Raw genomic sequence first — 26,507 nt, forward strand, 5'->3', positions numbered from 1 at the left:
CATAAAAGTCAAATCCAGCATTGGCCACAAGACGGTGATGGTGAAACCAGAATGTATCAGGACAGAGTCCTGCAGAAGTAGGCTGGTGGGGGTGAAGGGGGAGCAGGGTAGAACAATCAAGCAAAACAGGCAGCACCTGTGTGTGCAAAGGATGGGTGGCACATGGAACATTACGGGGGGAGCCAGAGGGAGTGGGGATGGCCTGCGGGGACAGAGGGAGTAAACACATGGTGGTGCATGCTTGCCTGCTGTCTGAGCAGGTGTTCGGGCCCTGGGTCCTCCTGGTCCGAATAGGAATTGCCCTTTTCTTTGTGTGCCCTTCACTTCGGACGCCCGGGCGAGAGACGCATTTGATCAAAGAGTGAAGAGCAGGAAGGAAGAGGCAGGGATAAGCAGGTGCGTGTTGCTTAGGCCAGGTGACCTAGATCCAGAAAGAGGCTGTAGGGCTACTTAAGTAGGGAAAAGAGCAGCAACCAGGAAGGCACCAGGTGGGCGGGGCTTGACTTGAAGCAACAGAATGTGTAAAAGAAGTCGATTAATAGACTCTAGAATCAGGAGTAACTGAGGCATTCAGTTTCATAATTTTATCTCTTAAATCTGAAACTTTAGATATGGAAGAATCTTGAAGTGTATTGCACAAATCTTCCAAGGGGGAAACTGCAGTTGAGCGTGGAAATGGGTTAGCTAATTTTGCTATGTTTTGAAACAACTTTTTTGGGGCATTGTTTGCTGAATGAACTTGATCAGAAAAAAAAAATATTTTTTACTTCCAGTATCAGTCTTATATAGCTGATGCGTGGTTTTAAGAGCGACTTTAAGAAGTGGTGTGAGATTTTTACACGATCTTTGCCCTAATTGTTTAATTTACCAGTTGATACTTCTAAGGTGGTGTGAGGGTGCCAGACATTTTAAGAGTTTTCTTTACTGGTTTAAACCTGAAGATTGTATTATCGTAGTGTACAATTACTTTAGCTCATGTGTATGAAAAGGCTAATTCAGTTATTGACTCAGAATGTTCAATAAACAGATCACGTTCTCTTTGGGCAGTTGGGGAAAGCTCCTAAATGTAGAAGTACGATATCTGTTTTCTTTCGCAAAACTTTTTTAGGAAGGGTGAAAAATGTCACTCTGTGGTCAAAGCAAAATACTTCCATAGAAGTGACATTTGTGATGTCTTGATTTCTATATAAGATCCAGTCCGGGATGGAACCCTTATTATGAGCACTGTCATGGACAGCTTGCTTAAAAACAAGCCCCTCGGATGCAGCCAACTCTTTTCAGCTTGTTGATCATTTTGGGTCTTCAAACCCTTAGTTGAAATCCTGCAAGATGAGCACTTGATTATGCATTTACTTTCTTGTTAAAGGGCTTCAAAAATGTCAGCCAAAAGTGTTTTGAGGGGCCAGGCTGACAACATATAATATGAAGGGCGTAGCATTCCTGAGTAAATAATTGTATGCTGAGCACTTTGCAACCATCTGTGGTTATACATGAGGCACACTACAATCTTAAGAAAAGACTTGTGAATATTAACTGTCCCACCTCCTCTACCAGGGGTCTGCTTTGGAAATTCAATAGAGTAGCCCCTCCAGGCAGTTGGGGTGAGTGCAGGGGCCTTAGTGTGGCTGTAACCATTTTTCTGAAGTGGCCATCCAGTCTCGCTAATTGGGTCTGAAATTTCCAGGGCATGTTTGGGAAGGGAGCAAGTGTCCACGTCCAGGTATGGCATGTTCCTGTTATATTATGATATCCATTCGTTCTAGTAACAAATCTAGTAGGTGAGACGATGCCTTATAAGGAAGCAGTCTGTAAAAATTTCAGAATCCTATAGGTTTGGGGTAACCTGGGGTACAACTGTTCAGCTGTAGAACAAAGAAAAGGACCAGAAGAATCCTTATTTGTAATTGGTTATTTAGAACGTGCTTAATGCCCAGAGGTTTCTAAGAGCGGACCCACGGATCAAACCTATGTTGCTCTACGTTGTCTTGCTTCCAAGACGAGTGCATTGCCCCTGAGCTATCCTTCTGAGACAAATATGATTTCCTATTCGGGATCCAGCTGCGTTATCACTACTATCTGGCTTTGACTAAGTAAGAATGACCCTAGTATTTTCTACAGTGGGTTACAAGATATACTCGTTATGGTGATATTCAATGTCTTATTGAAGGAGAGGGACCCTGTTTTGATTTTATGCTATCCACACCTAAATATTTATCCAAAAATGTAAAGACCTTGGATACAGAGAAGAGAAAAGCATTCATAATTAAATGGTGGACATTTAAAATAAGAGCAACTATGAAATGATAAAGGGGGCGTGGCTTGGCAGCCATGGACTAGGCTGCTCTCCCTGTGAGCTCCTGGATCCGAACATTGATCCGTACAAGCGCATGCATGTGAACCGAAAATTCTGACAAGAAATTATGACCGCACCGCTATGAATACATGTGGACTCCAACGAACGTTGCTTTGTGCTGCTTAGACTGATATATCAAAAGTTAAAGAACTTTGATGCTGCTGGTGAGCGCTGCCGAGCTGATATCAAATGGCGGCGAGATGCGGACAAAGGAGCTCCTGGGAGTGAAGACCGTGCCCGTTGCCTGGGCTGAAGTGGCTAGAGGAGCCGGCGCTTTGCGGAGAGGTGTGTATAATAGCGAGGCACCTTGAAGCACACACCCAGCGGGGAGCTGGGAAGCCTAGCTGAGCAAACCTGCTCGCACCGGAGCGCCTGTGAGAACGTGGCGGCAGGGGGACTGCCCCAGAGGAGCCTGAGGCCGCAAAGCGGACCCCCTGGAGGAGGAGCGAGCACGAAACGCCGCAGCGCCTGGGGGCCCGCAGTGAGGGCATATAATGCCCGTAAATTGAGATATATTCGGAGGTGTCGGGTGTAGCCGGGGGACACCTCTGCAGCCCGAAACGAAGAGTGGCTGTGAAAGACAAGAGATCATAGCGGGCGCACGCATAATGGAAGTGTGGCAGTGGTACACACGAGACGTTCCGCCATAAGAGACAAAGGGAACTCCAGCCAACTGAAACATAAAACGAACCTAAGGGAACAAGGATACCGACACTGCCAACCATTATGGCCTGCCGGTAAGACTAAGAAGCGGCAGATGCAGCCTTACTGCGAAGTGGCAAGTTGCACTACTGCACCAACCCCTCTGCAGGTCAAGGTGCACAACACAACAAGGAAAGCACGCCCAGAACGTGGATCAGGGTGCAGCACGATAAAGAAAGGAACACTGGGTGGGTGTCACAAAGGAAGCAGCCCCTCACAAAGGAGATAATGTCAAGCCTTGAGGCACTAAGAGGCTGCCACTGGAAGATGCGCTGAAAGAGCATAGAGAAGTGAGAAGGGCACCATCAGCGAAGTACTGGTGGAATGCTGGACTGCCTAAATGGTCGTTAAAACACAGGTGCCCCGCAAAAAGCCACCAGGCAAGCGAACTAACACCTGGCCCGTTCCACGCCACTGAAAAAACACTGCTTGCGGAGCGGCGGCGTGCACGGAAAAACAGAAGAGGTGTCATGTGGGGACTGCGCCAAGGCCAGAGCACTGGCCAGGAGTAGTGCTGCAGCCCCCCCGAGTAACTAACGGTGCGCGGAGCCACAACGCAAGTGGGAGAGAGCTGCAGACCTCATACATGGAAGACCTGCATATGGAGAAATAAGCGCACACAGCAGGCGGCGACACAGAGGGCCCGCGCCAGCGAGGTCAAGGCTGTGGGCCGACATAGGTACCAGCACACCACTGGCGAGATGCAAGATTGGGCAGTAGACGGGCAGGGCCAAGGACGTCCAGCGCAATGGCTCTCAAGGGGGGCAAAGTCAAAGGAAAACAGCCGACAATTGACATTTTAACTAAACCGCAGCAGTCCCCGACCACGCCTGCACAGGCCATGGCCGCCACACCAGAAGTGACGACCGCGCCGAGGGGGGACCACCTGATTCTCGCAGCCATCACGGAACTGAAACCCTTGTGGGGGGGCTGCGATGGCAGACCTGAAAGCGGCACTGGAACCTAAGATCGACGCAGTAAGGATAGAGGTAAACCTACTGAGACAGGATGTGAGAGCGCTGGCAGAACGAACGAGTGGCCTAGAGAGTGCTGTGAAGACCAACACGGAGGTCAGCACCTCCAACGCCAAGGAGGTCCACATATTAAAACAACAAGTGCCCAACCTGGAAAACCGAGCTGAGGAGGCCGAAGGGCGAGCAAGACGCAATAACATATGGAAATAGGGGCTAGCAAGCTCTCCCAGGGGTTCACGATTGAACGAGCACATAGGGCCCTGATGAGGAGACCTCAACCTGGGGCTCCTCCCCATCCAATAATAGGGACAGGGAAAAGATCCTGGAGTTTTTTCGGAAAGGAAGAACAATAACGCGGGTATCAGCGACTGTCACCGCATACCCGTATTATACCATGCTGGTACAGAGACAGCTGTACAGCTATGTGGCAGTGAAAAGAATATTGCGAACGGCAGGATTCAAATACATGCTTCTCTACCCTGCGAAACTACACAAAGGCAAAGCACACTTCTTCAAAACCCCGGAGGAGACGGCATGCTGGCTGGACTCCCAGGGTTACCCAGAGTCTGGAGACGGCCAAGAACGAGATGGACAGGATAAGTGACCCAGCGCCATGTTCAATATTGCGGGGGACGGGAGAAACTGTAGTGGTGATATCAGAAGCGGGTGTAATGGGTGTGCTAAAAATGTGCGAATGCTAATCAACTAACACACCCAATAGATGGACTTGTTGGACTGGTATATAGGAATGCATAAGGTAGACATGAGCTACAAGCACGCAGTGATCTAGGCTACTATAGGAGACACCAGGTGTAGATGACCTATCCCCAGTAGGTAGAGTAGTAGAAGCGCCAGTAGGGTGATTTTGAGGGGATTGGTTCCTCTGACGTATTCCATATATATGACAGGTAATCACCACAGCTGTGCTGCTTCGGAAAATTTTCGGCGCCTGCGTCAATGACATTGATACGCTGTCCTTGAGGGCCTCCGTCGAGCCGATGTCACTGGATTTTATAAGTAGGACGCACAACGCCCGTAGCCCCAGTTCCGTTTTTTCCGCGAACGGGTGTCGCTTCGGAGATCTCGGTGCCTCTCAGTTCTTCTGAGTTATATTCTATCGGTCTTACTTCCTTGTACGTACTGTGAAGATACATCATGTCTTTGTCTTCTTCTACCCCACGGCCGGGTTTCAAGAAGTGTCGGGACTGCGGTTCCAAGATGTCGCTGACGGACCCACACGATGCCTGCCTCTGGTGCCTCAGTGAGGACCACGCTACGGATGATTGTGACGATTGCCAGTCGTTAACATCGAAGGCCTTTCGGGAGCGGAAGAAGAAGCTTTCTGTCGGTAGGGTGTCCAAGACCCAAAAGTCAAAATCCGCTGGGCTTTCAACTGGGATTCGAGGGGCGACTCTCCGCATCGTCAGCTTAAGTCCAGGGGGTCTCGGTCCCGGAGTGGGTCCCGCCATTCCTCTGCCTCTTTGAGGCACTCGCGGAAGCGCCGTCACCGGTCGCCTTCCTCGTCCGAGGACTCTGACTGTCGACGGGTTGCTTGTCCCAACAGGCACTCTACTCCTGCGGAATGGGATGCCTTTCGCACGGAGATGGCAATTTTTCTGTTGCAGGGCTCCGTTCCATCCGCGCCTTCAAAAGAAGCCAGCAGAGATCGTACTAGGGCCACCGCTCGCACGCCTTCGGGCTCGGGTGGTCGCCGCGATCATCGGGTGCCTTCGAGGTTTCGATCGGACAAGGTGGATCGCTCTACTCATGCCCACTCCATGTCCCGGTCCTCGACGCCCTCGTGACCGTCGGAGCCTGTGAGGTCTTTGAAGAAGACGTTGGCGCCATGTCCGTCGAGGGACTCTCTCGAGGCTCTGCCTCCGAGGAAGTCATCGACGCCATTGGCGCCGAGGCCGTCGAAGGACACGCTCGGGGCTCTGCCCTCGAGGACTGTTTCGAAGCCATCGGCGCCACGCTCGACGTAGACGCCGATTCTGTCGACGCCTTTGGAGGATGCTTTATCGGAGGTACCCCGTACATCGGTGGCTACCCCGAGGAAGGCCTTGAAGAAGTTGGTGAGACCTCTCTTTGAGCCTTTTTCTGTGCCCTCCTCCAGGGATTTTTTCCAGCCTCTGGATTATATTTCTGAGGTGGAGGAAAAGTCTGAGGAAGGTTTGGTTACGGATGAGGTGCCTAATGAAATATTGTCTGGTCATAGCCAGATTGAAGACTTGCGTCATTCTTTGCACGACGCCAGTGGTCTTGATACCTCCCCGGAGGTTGAGTTTGACAGGCCTGTATATGGTACGCATGCTGACTCTTCGTACAGGTGGCTTATGTCGAGGGTGACAGAGTACTTGGGGTGGTCTGCGCCACCAGTAGATTTTCTGCAGGACGACCTGACAGATATCTTGGACCAAGGTCCACCAACTGACCCGGTACTGCTATTCCATATGGCTTTGCAACGAAGGGTGGCGGCGGCTTGGACTGCTCCTGAGAGTCTCCCGGCAGTGGGTAAGTCGCTGCCTGAAAAAGTACCGCCCAGCCAGTGGCGACCCCGGCTACTTGTCCATGCACCCTACTCCAGAGAGTTTGGTGGTGCAGGCGGCTACGGCCCCAGCAAAACAGGCGTCGTACCCTACCATCCCTCCTGACAGGGACGACAAACGTTTTGACGGTTGGGCGAAGAAAGTCTTTTCTTCAGGCTGTATGGCTTTGAAAGCAGCCAACTCCGTGTGTATCTCAGCACGTTTCACTCACACTCTGTGGAATTGTGTTTCATTGGTGGCTGAACATATTCCCGAAGGGGAGGAACGGGATGGCTTTCTTGCCCTTGTACAGGACGGCAAGGATGCCATGTGTGAATCCGTTCAGTCGGATCTGCACGTGGCAGACTGTGTCAGCCGGCCCATGGCGACGAGCACCGTGATGCGCAGATTTGCGTGGTTGTGGAAGTAGGGGTTTGCTCCGGATGTACAAGCCCGACTTCTCAACATGCCCTTTGATGATGACCATCTTTTTGGCAGCAAGGCTGACGAGAGCCTAGATAGGTTGCAGACCTCGAAGGCTGCAGCAAAGTCATTGAGCGCTGCAGTTCACCAACCTCCGCCTTTTCGTCCTAGGGGACAGCAATGGAGCGGAGGTTCCTTTCGATATTACTCAACCTTTGGTAGATCAAGGGGAGCTGCGAGTCAAAGAGGCCAACGTAGGAGTACCAGAAGTGGAAAACAGGGTACTGGAGGTGCCATAGCCGCTCGATCAGTTGCCTCTTTGCCCTCAGGCACTGCCGCAGCCGCTTCAGCTCAGTCATGAGGCCATGTCCCATGGTTCGCCGTTTGGGAGAAGGCAGGCGCAGCATCTTGTAGAATGACGTGCCATTACTTCAGATGTGTGGGTTCTGGAGATCATAGCCCACGGCTACTGTCTTCCTTTTCGGCCTCACGACAATCCACCAGGGAATCTGTCTTTGAAGAGTTCGGATCCGCTCCTTGCGCAGGAAATCAAATCCTTGCTGGAGAAAGGCGCCATAGAACTGGTACCTCTAGCAGAGAGGAACAACGGATGGTATTCCCCTTATTTTTTGATTTCGAAGAAAGACGGGGGTTTGAGACCCATCATGGACTTGCGTAGTTTGAAAAAGCTCCTCAGGAAGGACAAGTTTAAGATGGTTACTCTCTCTCAAGTCCTCCAGGCCCTTCAACTTCAGGACTTGTTGGTGTCTCTCAACCTCAAGGACGCTTACTTTCATGTGCCGATTCATCCCAAGCACAAGAAGTACCTGAGGTTTGCGGTTGGGAGACTCACACTTTCAGTTTCGGGTCCTGCCGAGGGTCTTCACCAAGCTCATGGTGGTGGTGGCAGCGTATCTCTGGAAAGGGGGGGATTCACGTATATCCCTACCTGGACGATTGGTTGATCAGGGCGCACTCTCCCGAGCAAGTCCTGGATCATCTGTCAGTCACCTGCCACTCCCTTCACAGGCTGGGCTTCTCCCTCAACTTAAAGAAGTCCCACTTGACGCCAACACAGTGGCTCCAGTACATCGGCGCATCCCTGGGGCAGTGTTTCCCTCCCCAGGTGAGGGCTCATCACGTTCTGCAGATGGTGCACAAGTTTCAACATGGCCAGAGTCTCCCAGCGTTAGAGTTCATAAGGTTGCTCGGCCTCATGGAATCCTGCATTCATCTGCTGCCAGAGGCTTGACTGCGGATGAGATCTCTGCAGTGGGCTCTCAAGACGCAGTGGTCACAGTCCTCCGGCACGATGTCGGACCCCGTTCAGGTGCCGCCCTCGGTCGGCCAGGACCTTCTGTGGTGGGCCGTCAAAGGCAATCTGATGAAGGGGGTTCCATTTTGGCTACCCTGGCCGGAGATGACGATCGTGACGGACGCATCCCTCACGGGATGTGGAGCTCATGCCAACGAGTTGACAGTCAGCGGTCGTTGGTCTCCGTCGGAGTCCAGACTCCACATATAATCTGTTGGAGCTGAGGGCCGGCAGGCTTGCCCTGAAGGCTTTTTTGCCGACTGTGCGAGGGAAGAATGTCCTGAGAACACGGTGGCCATGCACTACCTCAACGAAAAGGGGGGGCAGGGTCACTTCCTCTGTGCAGAGAGGCGATGCAACTCTGGTTCTGGGCCATCCAGCAGGACATTTCGATCTCAGCAGTTCATCTGGCCAGAGACGAAAACGAGACGGCGGATGCTCTGAGCAGGCAGAGCACGATCTCATGAGTGGGAGCTGGCTCAGGAGAGTCCCCTGGAGATCTTCGCCCTTTGGGGGACCCCACAAGTGGATCACTTTGCCACCAGTGTCAACCAGAAGTGCGAAAGGTTCTGCTTGCAGGAATTTCCTCCAAGAGGAGCCTTAGGGGACGCGTTTGTGGTGGAGTGGTCCTTCCCACTGCTGTATGCATTTCCTACAGTCCCCGTCATTCTGCAAGTGCTACAGAGGTTACGGTGGTTCGGTTGTTGGATGATCCTCATTGCTCCGGCATGGGCCCGGAAAACGTGGTACCCGGACCTTCTCGACTTGTCCATCAACCCTCCACGCCGTCCTCCCTACCAAGATGATCTGCTCTCACTGGAGGGGGGTCAGGTTCTCCATCCAGAGGTCAGATCCCTCAACCTTCACGCTTGGCTTCTGAAAGGTTGAGGTACAAGGATTGGGACCTCCCTGAAGACGTGATGGAGGTGTTGCTTTCAGCCAGACGGCCTGCAACAAAGTCCCTGTACCGTTGTTGTTGGAGAAAGTTCTGCGACTGGTGCAGGGTTCAGAATGTGGATCCTTTTTCATGTGACATTCCTGTGGTTTTGTCCTTTTTACTTTCCTTAGCCCAGAAGGGCCTGCAAGTGGGTACCATTAAAGGTTACCTGGCGGTGCTGTCCATATTTAAGCACTTGTCTGAGGCGTGTTCTTATTTTAAAATTCCTTTAATTTCTCAGTTTCTGAAAGGGCTCACTAATGTGTTTCCACCGTCACCTTTCCAGGTGCCCGGTTGGGATTTGAACCTGGTTCTAAAATTCCTCATGGGGGCTCCATTTGAGCCTTTACATTCTTGTCCTTTAAAACTGTTAACCCTTAAAACTGTATTTTTAGTTGCGGTTACTTCCGCTCGCAGAGTGAGTGAGTTGCAGGCACTTTCTGTTAAGCCACCCTTCACAGTGTTTCATAAGGACAGGGTTGTGCTTAGGGTTTATTCTTCTTTTCTTCCGAAAGTTGTGTCGGAATTTCATTTAAGCCAGAAGGTCATTCTTCCGGCGTTCTATCCTCCTGCGCATCCTGGTAAGGAAGAGGAGAGGCTCCATAGGTTGGATCCTAGGAGAGCTTTACGTTTCTACATTTCATGCAAGTCCCGGGTCAGAGTGGACGATCAGCTCTTTATTGGATACGCTGGAAGGCGTTTGGGACAAGCTGTTACTAAGCAGACTTTGGGCCTGATCACGACTTTGGCGGTAATGCCGGCAGTATTACTGCCGGCGGTATTAGCCCTACCGCCGAACTCCCCGGCGCTAATAGCGCTGGATCACGAGTTCGGCGGTAATGTAATTCCTCATTCCCCATTGATGGGCTCAATGGGGAAAATGTGCGCTCTTACCGCCGGCAGATTTCCTGCCGGCGGTAATAGCGCAGATTTGCGGCGTATTTCCCCCAGCCAAGAGCTGGGGCAAAATCCGCCGAAGTCCTGATTTGGCGGACCCTTAAATCCGGCAGTAATAGCGCGACCGCCGGATTTAAGGGTTACCACCAAAGTCGTGATGAGGCCCTTTGTCTAGATGGATTATCTTGGCAATTTCTGAATGTTACCGCTTGGTGGGTAAGGACCCTCCGGTAGGCTTACGGGCCCATTCTACTAGGGGTGTGGCTGCCTCTATTGCCCTGCAGAGGGGTGTTCCCATTCGTAACATTTGTGAAGCAGCCACATGGGCTTCGGTCCATACTTTTGTAAGACACTACTCCCTAGATTCTATCCATGGGCAGGATCTGGCCTTTGGCAAGGCGGTCCTCTATTCTGCAATTTAATTGGGCATTCTTAATTTTGAAATTGCAAATTCTTTTCCCTCCTCCATACGTTGGTACTGCTTTGGGAGTCTGTCATAGATATGGAATACGTCGGAGGAACCAATCCCCTCGAAGAAGAAGTTACTTTCTTACCGGTAGCGTTCTTTCGATGGGATGTTCTGACGAGACATTCCATATCGTACCCTCCCAGCCTGCCCCGCTACAGAATTTCTTATGCGATTGTAGCTTACGTTTCCTCAAGGCTTTCTGTGGTCATGCTGGCAGAAGATTGGTGCCACATGTTCTGGGAAAAAACTACAACTGAGGCTACGGGCTTCGTGCGTCCTACTTTTAACATCCGGTGACATTGGCTCGACGGAGGCCCTCGAGGACAGCGTATCGACGTCATCGACGCAGGACGCAGACGCCGAAAATTTTCTGAAGCAGCACAGCTGTGGTGATTACCTGTCATAGATATGGAATACGTCGTCGGAACATCCCATTTAAAGAACGTTACCAGGTAAGAAAGTAACTTGTTCATCTCCCTGCTGTGCCCTGGGTACTGGCAAATAGCCGAGAAAAGGGCTAGATGCTGGGGTGCCTGAGATCCAGGGATGGAGCTGGGCATCATTTGGGAGGGGGGAGGGAGGGGGTTTAGGGAGGGAAGTTGGGGGAGTTGTAGTGTTAATATTTAAGGGTAGTTTAAGTTAGGGAAAGAGCTTACACGCGTCAGCAGTTGCGCCTGCGGCAGGGGTTGGGGAGATACAGAGGGGAGGTGGTAAGCAGCTGGACCATGGGGGACCTTAACGTAGTTTCTTGGAATGTCAGGGAGCTCAATAGCTACCTAAAAAAGGAACAAGGTCATGATGTATCTAAAAAGGCAAAAAATAGGTATAGCCTTAATACAGGAGGCCCACCTCACCAAAAAAAAATTGGAGGCGATCCAGAAGAAGTGGAGGGGGACCGTCATTGGGGCAACATATTCGGCTTATGCCAGGGTGATCACGTGGGTAGTACCGCATGTCCCATTTCAATTGCTACCGTCCACGTTTGAAGCGGATGGGAGGATGGTGGCATTACGGGGGCTGGTGGAAAATAAAGAAATATGCATTATTAATACATATGCCCCGAATCAGGACACAGTGACATACTTTAGGGCCCTATACAACAAGGTGAGCTTGTACATGGGGGGGGGGGGTGATCTGGGAAGGAGATTTTAATTGCACATTAAACCCAAAAGTAGATAGGTTAGATAATAAACAAGATAGACCCGCCCCGGCTGCCAAGGCCCTGCAGACTTTGCTGACAGATCTCCGGCTAGAGGATACATGGAGGGTGCACCACCCGCAAGATAGACAATATTTGCATTACGCTGCCCCACAGAATTTATACACGAAACTGGACTACATGTTTGCCACGCAGGAGGTAATGGCAGAAACAGTACAGACAGAATACAAGGCAAGGGTCCTATTGGACCACTCACCATTGGTTCTAATTTGGCAATACCGACCCCCAAGAGCTAGGATCCCAACGTGGAGACTTAGAGCCGAGGCACTGAAAGATACCATGTTTAGGGAGGATCTGAGAGAAGAAATTGTACGGTACTTTGAGACCAATACCGGGAGCGTCGATTCGGCAGGTACGCTATGGGAAGCCTTTAAGGTGGTGGTGAGAGGGATAGCAATAGCCAAATCCAAAGGGTTGCAGGGAGGTATACTAACGGAATTGCTGAAGGCTGAAACCAAACTAGAGTTAATCTTGGGCAGTGGGGGTAGCGCGAAGGAGGATGCTGAAACTATAAGCCAACTGCAACAGCAATGTGCAGTACTCTGGGAAAGACTATGTAATTTGAACTATAAAAAGTATGTAGAGTGACAGCATGCGGGGGGAGACAAACCGGGAAGGATGCTGGCATGGTTATATAAAAGGGAGACCCCCCAGACGCACGATTAGAGCAATAATAGGGGAGGATGGGTATTTAGTGGACACCCAAGAGGGCATAAAACGAGAGTCCCTTGAATATTATCAAAAACTGTATGAGGACAGCGAAGGGAGCGACAGCAGAGAAATAGGGAACACACTGGAGGACATAGGCCTGCCGCGAATAAGCGCGTCGGAACAAGAAGACCTAGACGCTCCGATAGAAGAAGAAGTAGTGCAGCTACCCACCAGTAAGACCCCAGGGGCTGATGTACTCCCCAGTGAATTTTACAAACTGTATAGAATAGAGGTGCTTCCCCCCCCTCTGCTAGCAATGCTAAATGAGGCATTTCAGAAAGGGTCGCTGCCAGAATCGCTGAGGGAATCAATTATCCCGCCCCCTAAACCCAACAAACCAAGCAAGGATTGCGGATCGTTCAGACCGCTATCGATGCTGAATCAAGATAGCAAAATGCTTACAGCGGTGTTGCGAATAGAATGAAACGGGTCATTAATAAACTAATACACCCTGGCCAAACAGGATATGTCCCACGTAGGAACATAACAGAAAACCGTAGACGACTCCACCGGGTCATAGAACACACAAAAGATGACCCGGGTGAGATGGCAATCGTGTCCATGGATGCAATAAAAGTCTTTGACTCAGTTAAATGTCCTTGGCTGATTGTAGCCCTGACTAACTATGGGATAGGACCAGGGTACCTCAAATGGGTCAAATTACTGTACAGTGCACTGCTAGCTAGAGTCAAAACGGGAGCTATCATCTCAGAAAGATGACAGCTTAGCAGGGGGACGAGACAAGGCTGTCCATGGCCCCCGATGCTGTATATCTTAGCACTGGGGCCCCTGGTAATATACCTGAGAAAGCAGTACGAGGTAATAGGAATCGGAATAAATGGGGAACCGCACTTAATTTCGCTATACGCAGACGATATGCTGCTGTACTTCGAAAATCTCCAATATATCTTGAAGGTGTTGGAGTGATTTGCATCGCTGTCTGGAATAGCAGTGAACCCCAGGAAATCATGCATATTCCCACTAGGGAGGTATGCAGGAGTCCCACGAGATCAGTTAGCAGTCTTACAAATGCCATGGGAGCCAAACACATTCAGATATCTAGGGGTGGACATTTATCACACGGTAGATGCAGAACAACATCACAACACTGAGGAGGCGGTACAGAAAATAGTATGGGGTTCTGGTCTAAGCTCCCCCTGGCGATGATGGGAAGAGGGGTGCTGCTGAAGATGGTGGTATTGCCAATTATGATTACATTTCTTCGGAAACATACCATACCTGATGCCGAGGCGATTATTTATTAAGCTACAGAGCATATGTAGGGAATTCCTATGGCACGGGACTAGAAATAGAATCGCCCTTTGGAAGTTGCGGAATACGCATGACAAAGGAGGCATAAAATTGCCGAACTATGACATCTATTACCTAGCTAGCCAACTACATTATGTTGCGAAGTGGCTATCAGAGGATCCCACCTCAGAATCGAGATTGTTGAGACTGGAATGTGCCCCGTTCTTCTTAAAAGAAATGATATGGTTGCCCAAATTAGAGTTGAAAGAGCGCTCTAAGATGCTGGTACTTGGATGGAAGATATGGCATAGAGCTTGTCAGGTCATGGAGAACCCAGGCCCGTGTTCACCAGAAATGCTGCTGGTCGCATTAGCAGGAGGGGATAGGCAGCTAATGAAAACAATTAGGAAGCACTGGGAACCGGTGGGAATAGCAACATTGGGAGACATATGGCAAGAAGGGGAGATAAAGGCATTTGGGGCGCTGGTGGAAGAAACAGGGTTGCATGCGGGGCAATATATTGCATATAACAGAATGGTTCGGCGAATCCGAGAGACATGGCTGGAAATAACATTAGATGAGCACCTGACGCCACCATAGAAACGATATATGATATAGCAGAAGGAGGGCACGAGATATCCAGATTATATGAACTATTGATGTCTAAAGTGGGGAAGGAAGTGGCACAATTAAGACTTGACTGGGAAGAGGAGACTGGTGTACCCATGAGTGACTGGATGTGGGAGCGGGCCCAGGGGTACCACAAGAAAGTGTCTAGAAACGTGAAGCTACAGCAAATACAGCTATATATAACCCACAGGGCATATGACTCCCCAAAGAATAGCCAGATTCAAGAACGCAGGACGGCAAACATGCCCCAAATGCGGGGAAGAAAACACTGGGATGACGCATATGTTCTGGGCATGCCCAGAAATTGGAAAATTCTGGGAAGAAGTAGCCCACCGGCTAGACGAGAAGGGGCTCAAAATAAATGTTGAATCAGTGTGGGCGTGTTTGGTAGGAGGATTCCCCAGGCCGCGTCAACTAAAATGTGCGCAAATTATAGGACCTGGCATACATATTCGCCAAGTGTAGAATTGCTATGGGATGGATGGCATGCAATAGACCTAGGATAGAGGTCTGGTGGAGAGACTTTCAGAAATGGACTGAGGCTAAAACAGCAGTATGGCAGGTAACTGGGAGCAGAGGAGGGGAGGAAGAAGCAGAAACCCTGACTGCCTGGAAACACTTAGTGGCCACACTGTATGGGCCCACCCAGGACTGGTCGAGCGACCAGGACTCCGCTGAGGACACTGGAAAAGATACCCCTGCGGGAGAAATAGAGGCAGACTGCGAAGTGGAGTAAGCTCGGGTTGGGGGGAGTGAGAGGGGCAGGAAGCAGACCTGAAGGAGAAATGTAAACATGTGAGATGATATGGTATGTCCTGCAAGTGATTTTGTGTGTTGTTTGTTGTAATAAAATCAATAAAAAATATATTTTTTTAAAAACTATGAAATGATAAATGTGAATAAGGAAGTCTAAGAGACTGCTCTTTAGGGTTTTTAAAGTTCCGAGTGGACTTAGTTTTAGATGAGAAGGTATTCTGTCAGTTTGACTTTGCCTCAGCCAAGTTCCAACAATCCCAAAAAGTGCTTAAAATGTGATGAGTGAATCTAAGAAAATGTTTGTTTTTGTGAATATTATTGTGCTTCTCTAGCAGTTGATAAAGATATTTTAATTTTGTACTTGCAGAACTTGTGTTAATGGCACACTTGTGTGCACCGTCACACAGCTTTGGCACGGAGATAGGATACTCTGGGGAAACAACCACTTTTTTAGGTAAGTTTGCATCCATGAGCTGTTTAGTAATTTCAATACTTTTCTGTATGAGATTTAATTTCATGATGTACATATATTCTTTTCTGTAAACAGGCTAAATTTGCCCAAGAGGAAGCGACGGGATTTGCTTGGAGAATTTGAGAAAGAATCAAATCTGACTGAGTGTGATCTGGATGCTGCTAGCGAAGCCTCCTCAGAGCCAGACTACAACTATGAATTTGCCCAGATGGAGGTTATAATGAAAACACTAAATAGTAACGGTGAGCAAATGTACACATGTGAAGCAAAGAGTGAAACTGCTCCTAATTTTTTTTAATCAGTGCCAGGCTATGGTATAATATCTATTTCTATACCACAGAATTGCCCTGTGATTTCAGAGACTGTAGAAGGGTCACATACGAATTGGTAATGATGTTTAAAGGCACAAAGTCCTGTTGGGATGGAATTCCACAATTTCGAGGCTAATACTGAGAATGAACATCCACCTTATGCTTCCTACAGGAATAGAGAACCGTAAGAAGGGAACCCTGAGAAGATAGTGTGTGCAAGGCACAAATATGTATCTTTAAAAGGAAGCATTCTTTGCTGCAGGTTGCCTAATGAGGGTCACGTATAGAATTTTGAAGGATACGCAATCCTTTGCAGTAACCCAGTGGCTGGATAGAAGAGGGGTAATGGGAGCAGTTTATATAGTTGGAGCAATAGGCATTCAGTGCAAATCGCATGGATGATTTTTGGATCAGCTGGACTCTTCTTATAAGATATGAAGGAAGACCCAGATGTAATGAGTTAGCAACATCCAGACATGACAAGACAGAATGCATGCAAGCTATTTCATTCAGTTAAAACACAATTTGGTAGATGATAGAAAGCCATGATGAATCAGAAAGCCAAACTTGTGGATGCTGGATCAGGGTATGGAGAGCTGGCTGACGCCTGACAGCCAGCAGACAAATATCTAGTGCTCTGGTATACCACCCACTTTGAGTGCATCAGTTTTATCTGCTTTATCTAACACTATGCCTCCAGAACACACCAACACTCGAATACAGGTCAAGGATTTTGACTGAAATGATTGAGGTGGTGCCTATAATGGGCAGTCTTTTTTGTTCTCCCTTGGGCCGTTCCTTTCCTAACCCAGGCGTGCCTAAACTCCAAGATGGTCGCTAGAGATCAGTAACTCCTTAGGGCTATTAACTGACTGGCTGGTTATAATGGCCTAAAGGCAAATGCCCTATCTCTCTCCCTCACTCTGGGAGTTCCTAGGGGAATCCTATGTCATGATCCATCGATCACGCCCCTTTTGGTCCTCCTGGTCCCTGGCACGTCGGGGGTTACTCGCAGTAGTACACCCAACATGGCCGAATTCACAGAACGCGGTCTATCGACCTTTACGTCCATGCAGCACGTTCCATAAAGGAACCACGCCCCTGCGGCTCCGCGCGTCTCAACGCTATCGTTAGCTGAGGCTAGACGTGCGTCGCAGTTCGTGCTCCTGGAACTGAGTTGCTACTCGAATTCCCGGACCCATTCCTTCTCCTTCCTCCCCCTTGTACCTGTATTCCATCCGCGTTCCGCGCAGACCGCTCTCGTGTGCGGCCTTCCTTCCTGGTCTTCCTGGAGTTCCGTGGTCTCGGACGAAGAAGCTGAACGAATCCTGGAATCCGACGACGGCCGAGCAGGTTTATACAAGACCCGAACAGCACGGAAGAAAACCCCAGCGAAGGATCCCGCAAGGCAGCAAAAACAGGTGAGAAAAAAGGAAACCTGTGACAGATTGAGACGCCACCTGATTGAATTTGACACAGACATGGAAGCGGCCATCCAGGACCTTATGCGTGGCATGCAAGAGCTGACGACCGAAGTGCAAAATTTAAAAGCAGAGAACGCCGCCTTAAAGCAATTGGTATTGTCCCGTGAATCTGCTACGAAAGAGAGTGTAATCATGGGCGGCGTTGTTGATAAATATGGTGGTTCCGCAAAGATCCTTTGTGGATTCCTTGACTCATGTTTGGTCCACTTTACTTTCAAGCCTTATTCTTTTTCTACGCCCAGGGCTAAGGTGGGCTTTATTATTTTGCATCTTTCCGGAAATGCCTTGTCCTGGGCCACCCCACTGGTAAACTCTGGGGATTCTCTCCTGGATAATTACAATGGCTTCATACAGGCCCTTAAGACCATGTTTGACCGCCCAGAGCAGGTCTACAGTGCCCAGGAACGTCTACTCGACTTTCAACAAGGTTCCCAGGATATGCTCACGTATGTCACACGCTTCAAACAGTTGGCTAAAGAAGCGGATTGGTCCTCTGAAGCTTGTTTTACCCTATTTCGAAGGGGGCCAACGAAGACATCAAGGATGAACTAGCCAGAGTGGCGCGCCCAAGTTCTTATCAGGCCCTGATGGATCTTGCTCTGCAGATTGACTTTCGCATTCAGGAGAGAAAGGCAGAGAAAAAGAAAAGCAAGCTACCACTCCAGACGAACCCCATTGGATTAACCTCGAGCCCTGAAGGTATTTCCACTTCGAGTAACGAGCCTGAACCTATGCAGCTAGGGGCATTCCGTGGACCCATATCCTCCCAAGAAAGAATGCGTAGGATCCATACCGAGTTGTGTATGTATTGTGCATCAGACAAACATTTAGTAAGAGAGTGCCCAATAGTCCCCCCATGGCGCTCGGGAAACGCCAGCTCCCGATCCTAGATGGAGCACAGGTTCGGGAGAGAGATGCCTGCTCCACATCAATTCCATCCTTGAACTCTCCTGGACAAAATTCTTTGCTGATCTTACAGGCCTTTTTATCGCCATCCAAGAACGAAACATATCCCATCCTGGCACTGGTGGACTGTGGAGCTATGGGGATTTTCATATACCAAGAATGGGTTCTTAAACACCATATTCCTTACGAATCCCGGACTATTATGCAACCTGTAGAAGCAATTGATGGAAGGCCCCTTTCTTCAGGACCCATAACCCTTCAGACCAAGGACGTTGAACTTGCCATAAACCACCATCGAGAAAGGATAAAATTTGACATCATCAAGTCGGCCCATTACCCAATGGTATTGGGAATGCCCTGGCTTTAAAAACACAATCCGTACATCAATTGGACAGCGGGTTCCTTGTTCCTGGGCTCAGAATTTTGTATGTCCCACTGCATAATGTCAGACCTCGCTTCGACACCATCAGAAGGACCTCCTACGAATCACCAAGGTACAATCTCAGTCTCAAAAACTATCCAGGTGCCGGAGATATACCATGTATATCCTGATGTTTTCTCTTCCGCCATTGTCCAGGCGTTACCTCCCCATAGACCAGAAGACTGTGCTATAGAAACGGACCCTTCCGCTGTGAATATCTTTGGAAGGATGTTCATCTTGTCCGAACCTGAAAATGGCACCATACGACCCTCTAAATCCCCAGCAGGGGCCTCACTGTTTTTTGTTCCCAAGAAAGAACTCAGACCGTGTCTGGATTATCGAGGTCTAAATCAATGCACCCTTAAGGATCGCTATCCGTTACCCTTGATCTCGGACATTCTGGAGGCAGTAAGGGGCGCAGTCGTTTTCACCAAGTTGGATCTCAGGGGTGCCTACCATCTGATTCGTATTAGGGCATGAGACGAGTGGAAAACAGCCTTTAGAACACCCTTCGGTCATTATGAATACTTGGTCATGCCCTTTGGACTTGCTAATGCCCCGGCGGTATTCCAACGCTTCATGGATAGGGTGTTCTCAGACATGCTGTTTCTTTTTGTGATTGTCTATTTGGACGACATCCTAATATTTTCGAAGGACATTTCCAAGCACAAAGAACATGTAAAAGCAGTGTTACGACTACGCGAAAACAAACTCCTGGCAAAGCCCGAGAAATGCATCTTCCATGCTTCTACTATACACTACCTAGGATTTGTCCTTAGTCCAGAAGGCATCGGAATGGATCAATCCAAGGTTAAGGCTATATTATCCTGGCCAAGTCCCACCTCTGTGAAACAAATCCAGTCTTTCCTGGGCTTGGCTAATTTCTACAGGAAATTCATACCTTCCTTTTCCGAGATAGTCCAACCAATCATTGCCAGGTTAAAGAAAGACATTCCCTTCCTTTGGACCACAGCTCAAGAGGAAGCCTTCCAACGGTTGAAGACTGAGTTTACACAATCCCCCATCCTGGCTCAACCTGATGTCAACCAACCATTCATAGTGGAGACAGATGCCTCCAGCTACGCTAATGGAGCCGTTCTCAAATAGCTATTCGGGGACAGGATGGAGCACCCCATCGCTTACCTTTCACGGACATTAACTCCCAGTGAAACCCATTACTCAGTCTTGGAAAAGGAAATGCTACCCATCCGTCAAGCCTTCACCGAGTGGCGTCCTCTACTACTCGGAGCAAAACATCCTGTCTAGGTCCGCACGGACCATCGAAACCTACAAGTACTGCAGGCCTTGGAATGTAGGATTAGCCGTCAAGCTCGGTGGGCCTTCTTCTTTGCCCAATATCAGTTCCGGATTCACCAGGTTCCCGGAACACAAAATCTAAAAGCCGACGTCCTCTCTCGACGTCCAGACTACGAACCTCCGGGAGATTGGGCATATCCCAAGATGTTTCCTCACACAATATTTATAGCTCAAGCAAACAATCTCCTGGAAGACTTTCACATACAAACTCAGATTTCGGAACTCTGGAAGGGTCTTTCAAAAAGGAATCAATGGGATCTGAGAACCAAGGATGGATACTTGTTTAAGAATAACAACCTGGTCATTCCCACACAGAAACTACAACAAAAGATTATAAACCTCTGCCATGATACCCTTCACTCCGGTCATTGTGGCATTTCCAACACCCTCCGTCTAATACAAAGACAATTCTGGTGGCCCAGAATGAAGGCTGACGTTCAACTGTACGTTCAATCTTGTTCCTTCTGTAATCAAAACAAACATGACAACCAGAAACCAGCAGGACTCTTATTACAGCCTACTCCACCAACGAGACCTTGGGAAGTCATCGCTACAGACTATATTGTAGAATTACCGCTATCTAGAGGGTACACCACTATCATGTTCACTATTGACTTGTTCACTCATATGGCTCATTTTACACCTCTGTATAAGTTACCATCCTCGTCAGAACTTGCTGGAATCTTCCTGGAACACATCTTCCGCCTGCATGGACTTCCTTCCAAGATCATATCGGACAGAGGACCACAGTATATCTCTCAATTTTGGAAGCACCTCTGCAGGATACTAGGAATCCAACGAGCCCCTCTCCTCAGGATATCATCCCCAAACCAATGGAGTCACAGAACGAGTAAATCAAACCCTTGAACAATACCTTCGTTGTTTCTCTACTAAGGTCCAGGAGGATTGGTCGCTTCAAATACCAGTGGCAGAATTCGCCTACAACAATTCGGACCATTCGGCTGTTAAAACCAGCCCTTTTTTTTGCAGCCATGGATTCCACCCTGCGGTATTACCTTCAGTACTTCCGCATCCTACTCCAGTTCCAACAGTTGACTCCTGGATTGAAACACTCATCAATATGCAGAGAGAAGCCAAGGAACATCTAGAAAGGGCACAGATCCAAACTAAGCACTATGCAGATTCGAGGAGAAGACCAGGGCCTTCTTACACCATTGGGGATAAAGTATGGTTATTCTCGAAGCCACTGCCCCGACATCTCAGACCGAATAAGTTGGCTCCTCGATATTATGGCCCTTTTCCTATAAAAGAAGTCATTAACCCTGTGGCCTTTCGACTTAAACTACCAGACTCCTGGAATAAAATCCATCCAGTTTTTCACAAATCTCTATTGAAGCCTTACATCCAAACCACCCGGACTAACCTTTGACCCAGTCCTGTGATTGTCAATGACCAGTTAGAATATGAAGTTTCTCGAATATGTGACTCCAGATATAGGCGAGGACAACTTCAGTACCTGGTGGAATGGAAGGGCTATCCACCCAGTGAACGTACCTGGGAACCCGTCTCAAACCTGAACTCCCCCAGATTACTCAGAAGGTTCCATCTAATAGATCCAGGCAAACCCGGTGGAACGAGTTTTAGAAGGGGGCATGCTGTCATGATCCATCGATCATGCCCCTTTTGGTCCTCCTGGTCACTGGCACGTCGCGGGTTACTCGCTGTAGTACACCCAACATGGCCGAATTCACAGAACGCGGTCTATCGACCTTTACGTCCATGCAGCACGTTCCATAAAGGAACCAGGCCCCTGCGGCTCCGCGTGTCTCAACGCTACCGTTAGCTGAGGCTAGACGTGCGTCGCAGTTCTTGCTCCTGGAACTGAGTTGCTACTCGAATTCCCAGACCCATTCCATCTCCTTCTCCTTCCTACCCCTTGTACCTGTATTCCATCCGTGTTCCGCGCAGACCGCTCTCGTGTGCGGCCTTCCTTCCAGGTCTTCCTGGAGTTCCGTGGTCCCGGACGAAGAAGCTGAACGAATCCTGGAATCCGACGACGGCCGAGCGGGCTTATACAAGACCTGAACAGCACGGAAGAAAACGCCGGCGAAGGATCCTGCAAGGCAGCAAAAACGGGTGAGAAAAAAGGAAACCTTTGACATCCTAAGCTGTTTCCCCACAATTCAAAATGTTAATATAGCCTTATAGACTGAGGAGGTGCTCATTATACCAAGCTTTAATGCCCCCTGCTGCACCCCCACCCCCAATCAAGTTCTACAAGGCTATTAGCACATGGTGGTAGTAACAACACATCTGTGTTTTGGTGTTGAAGTAAAAATAAAATCTTTAAGAGCAAGTAAAGTAAATGGGACTGAGTTAGTGAATTGAATGTGGTTTTATTGCTTAGTATTTCAATAACATGGTTGCCTTGATACGTTCAGCATTTTAATTGCAACTTGGTTGAACCGGAACCGATTTAACATAAACATGCATTAGGTGTCATGTAAAAGTAAACCTTTTCTCTAAAAGAACGTGAAAGCATTTAAAAATATTTGAGCTTCTCTTTCGTGTCTTAATTAGCATGTTGCAGCAAACAAAGGTCCTCCCAGATAGTGAGTGTCTTGTTGAAAACAATCTTGCCTGGAAATTGCATTGTTGATTCCCTGTCTGCTTCTAAAGACAGAATGTTTAGAATGTGTGGTGGTAATAAACAAAGATCAAGCCAGCGGATTTGAAAATAGGTTCACTCAAAAAAGACAAAGTCCCATCAACAATGTAAGAGAAAGGTCCCTCAGTCAACACCGCAGATCACCTCATACAAATCACAACAAGGTTGTAAAATACTAGGTTTATTTATTTAATCAAATTCATTAAAATAGTATTAAATGGTTTAAAGTTTACACATGAATGTAACATACAGCTATATGACACTAATAAAGTGCATAATGTGATAAAAGTGCTAGTAGCAAAAGGAGGCTGCAAACAATTCACTGCCAAATTCCAGTACAGAGGGGAAATCACAGTAATCCCTAATGCACGTGTGCAGGTACCAGTCAAATAAGATCCATCGGGAGAAGGTGATCTCTCGAAGGGGGAGAACCTGGTCAACTGGACAGATTTAAATATAGAAAAAGTCGAGTCAAAAGCTAATTCAATCAAGCTATCACATTGGCAGGAAAGAAAAAGTACAAGAAATATATTCCCTGATAGGACAGTCCAATGGTGTGTTGAAACTGCAAAACCTCACAGTCCTAAAACCATACACCAGAAATCTGACATGGGATGCTATATGTCAACTACTAGAGTGGCATGCACAATTAAACACAAATACATATAAACAATATAGTGAACATGGCACCGTTGAAAGAGTAGTTTTGATGGAAAAAACATCTAACTGAATTGCAGATGATGTCCATCTTCATCAGGACATGGCATTCCCGTATATATTTTTGAAAATTCATCTGTGTCTTCTATGCACATGCACAGATGTTAAACGTTAAAAAGCCTTTGTACTAAAGGTAATATCTCGTAACAAAGATGATAATTATGCCTAAAACAAAAGAAAGAAAAAAGAACAAACATATAAACATTGTAATAGTTTATATACATAAAAACAGGTGATCTGAGGGTTAACGAAGGGAACCAGTCCCACACTGCTAGATTCAAACGTGTCAAGTGACTTGGGGGGAGAAAATCTAATTACCGTAATCTCAACCCCGAGGGGGGTAATGGTTCCGGAGACCTGTCTAAGAAGTCCAGGAATTCACAATCCGGCCACACTGAAAGCAGATCTCTAATAGATTAGATCTGAAATGAAAAATATAGTTACAAAAAAAGCAAGAAGCTAAAAATGACCATATCAGGTCATTAAGTTTCTCTGAAAGCGAAATCGAGTGAAAATAGGGGAGCCCAAAACAGAATCCAGCTAAGCTCTCTACTAAGACAGACATAAAATTATATAATAAGAAGTAAACCAGAATGGATAGAGTAAATGGAAAACCCCTGCATCCAAATGTTATGCGCGAAGCAAAAATGAATCGAGAGCACCCAAAATGTTATCCATGTTCTAGCACCCAAGAAATGGCTACAAAGTACATGTATCATATGTAGCTCACCTTAGAACAGACCAAGGTCTCCCAACTTGATGCCGGTGAGTAATGTGTCCTTGGTCTGTGGTTTCGCCTCGAATTACAGCAAGGTTCTATGTCTCCGTAGGGTCCCCGTAGAGGAACCGCAAGGTGTCATTCGGGAAGAGCCGAAGTCTAATAAAAAATAATATAGGACACAAAACATAAATAAATAATTTCAAAGGTAACAAATAAAGATTAGCATCACAGTGCTTTCTGTGATCAATGTAGGTGACACATTCAAGAGGAAATGGGGTACAGATTGTTAATGGCAATGGATTGCCAAGCTGAAATAAATCACAGCAAGAGAACATCTCGTGTTCCCGCAATCCCTAATAAGCACTGGGTCAGCGCTAAAAGTCCTCGACATCGAGTGCTGCAGAGTAAGAAATTTCGAAAAGGAACAAAAGTTCGATCGAGCTAAATAGCTCTCGCGTCTTACCTCCATAGGACGCCAATCGCCGTGAAACGAAACGGATCAGGTCAGGCACAACAGACATCTGTCATAGATACGCGTACCCATTTAAATGTACAAGGGGGCGTGTCTGGTATGACGTTACGAGCGTCCTGACTGGAGAGCCAAGAGGGGCATGTCCAGTCTGACATCACGCGTCGCGGAGAGTACATAGGGGTAGACAGAGGACTAAATCCTCGCAGCAAGGTGTTAGTTGGAGAAACATAATGAAAAATCAAACCATTACGGCAGCACCAAGACCGTCGCGTGTGGCAGCAATCAAATCTCAAATTCCGTTCAAAGGCACTGAAGGTGCTAGACTAAAGAAGGGACCAGCTATCGGTGTACAACTCCCAGGATATGCGCCCGTGATGGAGGGAAAGAAACGTCATGTATAATTAGAGTAAAAGGGTTTGTGCAAGCTTGGTCGCAAAGGTATAAAATATATACAATATATGGGTGATCGGATGCAGAGGCATACTGTATAGATCTTACAGCAAAGAAACTAAGAGCAGTAGATGCATGTCGAAAAAAACACGTATCTGGATGGAGTCACTAGATGAGGGGAGAGAAAAGGAAAATGGTTAATCCCACGATGCCTATTAAGTCAAGAGTCTATTTATTAAATAGTGCATGCCATTCTTCTTGGGCATTCATGCCCAGTGTATGGCTTTGTGTGTTATATATCCACCACTGTTCCCGTAAGGATAGTTTGGTGGCTATGGCATAGTGGTCCGGTCCCGTGAACCGTTCAACACACCACCACCGTAGGTCCTCACAATCATGTTGATACTCAACAAAATGTGCAACTAAAGGAGAATAAAGGTTGTGAGTCCTTATTCTGGACTTGTGCGCAGTGATCCTCAATTTAATGGGTCTAGATGTTTTACCTATGTATGTCTTGTTGCATGGACACATGACAACATAAACTACGTTTTTAGAATTACACGTAGTATGATCCCTAAGCTTCCAGTGTCTATGATTAATGGTGACGATGTTAGTCACTGTGGTGGATCCACACTGGCAAAAATTGCCACATGGGTAATTGCCAGTGACCCTTTCCATTCCCCACATCTCAGTAATGGTTTTGGGTGCTTGGATTGACTGCAGTCTGTCAGCCTGCGATAACCAACTTTTCAAATTCCTACCCTTTTTAAATGCATACATGGGATGTTCCAAATTGGACATATTCATTTGAAGAAAGTGCCAATGTTTGGCAATTACCTTCTTGATCTTAGCATGATGGGTGCTATAAGTCATGGCACATACCATACGTGACTGATTCTGATTTTCACGAGTATTTTTTGCCAACAGTACTTCACGGTGTTGATGTCTCGCTATTTTCCGAGACTGTCGCAAAATGTGACCTGGATAACCTCGCTGACATAGTCCGGTCTCTATGATATTGGACTGAGATACGAAATCTTGTTTGTCTGTGCAGTTTCGCCTAGCTCTTAAAAATTGACCATAGGGAATGCTCTCCCTCAAGGATTGCGGATGAAAACTGTCAAAGTGTAGAATCGTGTTTCGATCCGTGGTCTTACGAAACAAGTCCACCGTGATGGCGCCTTCCTTGATTTTTAGCTTAAGATCCAAAAACGAAATAGATGTGCTGTTTGCAGACATTGTAAACTTAAGATGTAATTCTGGGAATTAATCCAAGTCAAAAATTGTTCATGATCTCCCTTAGTTTTGTCCCACACGAAATAATATTGTCTATGTATCTTCTATAGAGAAGAATCAATTGCAAAAAAGGATTACAGTTGTCAAAAATCGAGACCTTCTCAAATGCCCACATAAATAAGGTTGCATAATTAGGGGCGAAAGCTGCACCTATCGCAATGCCTTTAACTTGTAAATAGAAGCTCTCTTTAAACCTAAAATAATTC

At 47.7% G+C, this 26,507-nt stretch overlaps 1 protein-coding gene across 5 annotated transcripts in view; it reads left to right on the forward strand.

The window, feature by feature from the left end:
• The window catches only part of KIF13A (kinesin family member 13A), a 2,203,773-nt gene that overhangs the window by 946,704 nt on the left and 1,230,562 nt on the right, over nt 1-26,507 (forward strand). For all 5 annotated transcript variants that reach the window (XM_069613597.1, XM_069613593.1, XM_069613596.1 and 2 more), the window contains 2 exons: nt 15,533-15,619; nt 15,713-15,879. In XM_069613597.1, the coding sequence (XP_069469698.1) occupies nt 15,533-15,619; nt 15,713-15,879 (254 nt within the window). The remainder of the gene's footprint in view (nt 1-15,532; nt 15,620-15,712; nt 15,880-26,507) is intronic.

Source organism: Ambystoma mexicanum, chromosome 5p (genome assembly GCF_040938575.1).
Source record: "Ambystoma mexicanum isolate Mex_15411 chromosome 5p, UKY_AmexF1_1, whole genome shotgun sequence".
Taxonomy (NCBI): Eukaryota; Metazoa; Chordata; class Amphibia; order Caudata; family Ambystomatidae; genus Ambystoma; species Ambystoma mexicanum.